Genomic DNA, 5024 nt, shown 5'->3' with positions numbered 1-5024 from the left:
CCACACATCAGTGAGTGTGCCCTTCACCCGTGTCGTAACCGTGGCCTCTTAGCATAATTTTCCCTCGTCTTTCCTCTCTATGCACTAGATTTTTACCATTAACCTTAATTATTGCTGACGCACTTAACCCGTTCATGTGCCGTCCACACTAGCACAGTCCAACACTCAGATCACTGAACACCGTGGCACTGAACACGCAGCGCCGGGGTCAGTGATGCACACCCCGAGCACCCTCACGGCACCACCTACTCACCGTGCTCGTCGGCTTGAACGTTGTAGAAGGCCAGTGGCCGCTTCTTGGGGGGGCAGTGGGAATAGTCTCTCGCGGTGTCTTGAACCATCGTGTACTCCATCAAGGAACACCACTAACACTTCTCTCTCGCGCTCTGCTTAGCTACTGACCCTCCACGGGCAAGTGGCTCGTTTTATAGCACCTGGTCCAGATGGCAGGTACGAAAACAATGTGAGCCAATGTGGTGAGGCGCCGCGTCCTCGCTCCGGGTCTTGACCACTCACAGCCGGCGGTGGGCGGGGCGAAGCTACCTGCCGCCCAATCAGGTCTCGCGGGTGTCGGATGCTTCATGGATGCTGCAGGAGGGGGACACATACCTGCAAATAATATGTAATGCATCATCATGTCATGATTGGCGGTGCCTTGCGTAGCCATGTTGAGGCTTGAAGAAGCAAATGAAGGAAGCCATCGGCCGTCAGGCTCAGGCAGACGGCGGCGGCGAGGGAGGAAGATGCCGAGGAAGCGTCGTACATCACGCAGGCAGGTGGCCGGGAGATGGAAAGGTGTTCCGGAATCGTTAAACTAGCACGTGCTTACACCAGGTAATCATGAGCCGCTACACCTCCCCGCCCCGCCCTGCGACCACCGACGGAAGGCCAAAAGTCCCCTGCAGCTGCTCCCGCGGGCAGATGTGCGCGGCCCTAAGTGGCGGCCAGGGCTCGCCTCTTTATCAGAATTTAATTAAAAGTAAAGAACGATTGTGATTGACCGTTTTATGCTAAGCTGTTTCAAGTATCTCGCCAGCTGAAGAAAAAACTATCTTCCTTTACGAGAGATAAATACAATGACAACACAAGAAAGAGAAAACGTCAATAGCAAATACAATAAACATACAATAAAGTAATAGATAACTAATCAACAGGCATCATCTTAAAACTAGCAAAACAGGAAGAAGAGATAAATCAATATAAACACACTAATACAAACACTAACTGAGGATGGCAAACACAAGGGTAATGGTCCTAACACAAGCCCCTGAAGTAAAGTCGAGAGCAGAACAAGAAATGAACAACTCCAAATCTGCGCACCTCGAACACAGACGTGAATGGAAGCCTTGCGGAGGCACTGAATGCCCAGCAAGATGTAAACTGCTCAAACACGGATAGAAGAGAAAGAAAAAAAAACATGCACTTGAAGATTATAACATTTGGAAAGGGATAAAAAAAAAAGTTCGGGCATTGACAGACTTGAATGGAATGAAAGCCTTGCAGAGGGATTGAAAGGATCGTAAAAAGTAAACTGCTAATAACACTGATATTAAAACATGCAGCAAATAAGAAAAGATGAAGAAAAGGATGAAACTAAAACTATTCAGCACAATCAGATATCTTGATGGCCTGAACCTCCTGCGAAAGTTTAGATACTGAAATATACAACAAAATAAATGTTAAAGAAAGATTGCGATGAAGAGGCAACAAGAGAACATCAACAAATAACGATAGCAACAAAATAACAAAGAACAATTAGAAAAAAAAGGAAAATCAACCGAAGAGAAGATAAACGAAATGAAAAATGAAATAAAGTAGAAAGCATAGAAAACGAAGATTAACAACAAGGAGACCAAGAAGTATAGAAAATGAAGTCGAGGAAAGGACAGTAAAGGAGGATAGGGAGAGAAAAAGGAGAATCGCAAGGGAATAAGAAAATGAGACAGAACAGTATGAATAGAAGAAAAGGAAAAGAAAAGAAGAGGAGAAGAGTAATGTAACTAAAAGGAACAGCAAAAGGAAGAGAACAAGGAGGAGGAAGTGAAGAGAGAAACTGAAAACGGAGAAAAGGAAGGGAGAAGAAGAGGAGGAGAGGAGAAATGTAACTAAAAGGAACAGCAAAAGGAAGAGAACAAGGAGGAGGAAGAGAAGAGAGAAACTGAAAACGAAGAAAAGGAAGTGGATGAGAAGGACAGAAACCAAGTAGAGAAAAAAAGTAAAACTCGACAACAACGAAGAAAAGAAGGAAAAATTTAAGAAAGAAGAGAAAAATAAGGAAAAAGAGAAGAGGAGGAGAACAACGAATGGAGGGAAAAATAAAATGCATCAGAGGGCAAAAAGAATGAGAAAGAGGAGAAACAAATGGAAAACCGGAGAAGAAGGAGGCGGAGGAGAAGCAAGACTGGTGTGTGATATATCCCGAGAAGGACAGAAGGGCAGAGACAAGAAAAGGAGAACGGAAGGACAGGACAGGACAGGAGGTAAAGACATGAGATAGGAACAGGAAACAGAGTAGTAAGGCTGGAATAGGAAGCAGGAACATGAACGGAGGGGCAAGAGTACAGAAAGCAAGGATAGGGACAGCAAACAGGAGGAAGAGAAACAGGAACATAAGGAGAGTAAGATTGGAATAAGTAGCAGGAACAGGGACAGAAGGGCAAGAGTACAGAAAGCAAGGATAGGGACAGCAAACAGGAGGAAGAGGAACAGGAACATAAGGAGAGTAAGATTTGAATAAGAAGCAGGAACAGGGACAGAAGGGCAAGAGTACAGAAAACAGGGATAGGGACAGAAGGCATGAAGAAAAGACAGGGACATAAGGAAAATACAGGGATAGGGACAGGAGACATAGACAGAAGGACAGGAAGAGAGGAGGCAAGGAACAGAAGGCAGGGGCAGGAGGAAGGAGCTACAGGGGGTGAGGTGAGGCAAGGTGGCTTGGGTTGGTGGCGTGGCTTTCCTGTGCTGTCCATCATGCCATCACCCCCACCACGGCTTCCTCTTCTTTGTCCCTGCCTTCCACCCTGCCAGCCCTTGCCACCTGACCCCTACCTCCCCCCCTCTCCTCTCTCTCTCCTCTCTCTCGCTCTCGCTTTTGCTTCTGCTGTATCTTTTTTTTTTTTTTCATTTATGGTCTTTATTTTGCATGTCTTCATTTTGTCCTCCTCCTCCTCCTCCTCCTCCTCCTCCTCCTCCGCCTCCTCCCGTTGGGCTCGTTAAACGGGTACTGAGAGTCTGGTAAACGGGATGTAAACACGTTGATGGTTCGTCCTTTTCTCTCCGTTTATTTCCGTTGTTCATGATTTTTTTTTATTCTGTTCTCTCTCTCTCTCTCTCTCTCTCTCTCTCTCTCTCTCTCTCTCTCTCTCTCTCTCTCTCTCTCTCTCTCTCTCTCTCTCGCTCTCTCGCTCCCGCCATCTTCTGTTACTCTTATTTTGCTCACCCTGCGCAGTACCATTATGCCTTCAAGATTGCCTTCGAGATTTTCTACTTTTCATCCCGTTTCGTCATCTTAGGGAGAGTGTCCAGACCCTTGCGGACGCCCTAACTTATTTCCAGGCATTTCCAGGGAAGGACTTGTGTTTGAGGGTGCGTTTTCATGGTACATTAAGCAGAAATTGTTGTTAGTGTGTTTTTGTTAGCAGGAAAGGGAATGACGTTTTGTCCTTCCGAGTGAAACATTACGACAGTGAACCGTTTCGAAAGGGCGACTTCCTGTCCATATACACTGGAAGAGGGAGAGAGGGGGGGGGGGGGGAGAGCTGCTGCTTCTACCTGCTCTCTCTCTCTCTCTCTCTCTCTCTCTCTCTCTCTCTCTCTCTCTCTCTCTCTCTCTCTCTCTCTCTCTCTCTCTCTCTCTCTCTCTCTCTCTCTCTCTCTCTCTCTCTCTCTCTCTCTCTCTCTCTCCTTCCCCCCAGCCTTCCTCCCTCCCTCTCTCTTTTCCTTCTTCTCTCTCTTCTCTCTTCTTCATTCCAGCCTCCATTAAGTTGCTTCCTCTTACCCTTCTCTTTTTCCTCCTTGTCCTCGTCCTCCTCTTCCTCGTCCTCTTCATCATCATTATTTACGTCATCAGCATCATAATCCATTTCCTTCTCAATCACCTTCTCTTCCTTCCTCCTCCCTCCTTCCTCTTCCTTCCTTTCTTCCTCTTTTTTTTCTCTCCTTCCGTTCCGCCGAAAAGCTAAGGCGTTGGTTCCTTCCTTGCGCAACCTTCTAAAACTCTGAACGAATTGCGCATATACGAGGATGGACCTGATTCAGAGGGGGAATGCCGGCTCTGGGGGGAAGGGAATATCGTGAAATTATTGAACGAATTTTTGGTACTGACGCAAGTGAGTTCATCCGGCCAGTCCACCCTATAATCTTTCTGATGATGAGGTGGTGGTGGTGGTGGTGGTTGAGGAGGTGATGGGTTTTTGAGACTTGTTTTACCACTCATATTTTTTGGCTGTATTTCTCTCTAGTTCTGGTTTCTCTCCTTCCTTTACTGTTCATTTATGTTTATCGATCTCCTTCCTTCTCTCTTTCCTCTTCCTCCTTTTCCTTAGTTCCATTCCTTAATCCTCTTTTCATAATTTTAATACCAACACATGTATTACCACCAACAACAACAACACCACCACCACCACCAACAACAACAACAACAACAACAACAACAACAACAACAACAACACTATACACCACCATCTACGCAGTCCTTCAAACAACTTACGAACACGTTTTCTTTCTATTTTTGACGAATATAATTTCCATCTTCATAATCCCTCTCATCCCCCTCCACCTCCCCTACCCTTGGTTTTTGCTCCGTCCTGCTTTCTTACCACCACGTCTAACACCACCACCACCACCACCACGACCCCTACCACCACCACCACCGCCTACGCATCCCTCCTCGGCATCTCTCTGCGCCTTTATCCTCACGTTTCATCGTCCTCGTCTCTGTTTACTCTGCTTTGCGTTTTTCGTCCGACTCAATCACAGCTCCGCAAGATTACTCACGCACGCACGCACGCACCCAGCCAGCT

The 5024-nt window shown here is 46.5% G+C and overlaps 1 protein-coding gene across 1 annotated transcript in view; it reads right to left on the bottom strand.

Moving 5' to 3' along the window:
* Nucleotides 1-427, bottom strand: part of LOC126982595 (zinc finger protein SNAI2-like) — a 1947-nt gene extending 1520 nt beyond the window's left edge. Inside the window, exon 1 of the mRNA XM_050834774.1 lies at nt 254-427. Within this exon, the coding sequence (XP_050690731.1) occupies nt 254-353 (100 nt within the window). The 5' untranslated portion in view covers nt 354-427. The remainder of the gene's footprint in view (nt 1-253) is intronic.
* Nucleotides 428-5024: the final 4597 nt, after the last annotated feature.

This window comes from Eriocheir sinensis, chromosome 5 (assembly GCF_024679095.1).
Source record: "Eriocheir sinensis breed Jianghai 21 chromosome 5, ASM2467909v1, whole genome shotgun sequence".
NCBI lineage: Eukaryota > Metazoa > Arthropoda > Malacostraca > Decapoda > Varunidae > Eriocheir > Eriocheir sinensis.
This window is presented reverse-complemented; position numbering and strand designations above follow the sequence as displayed.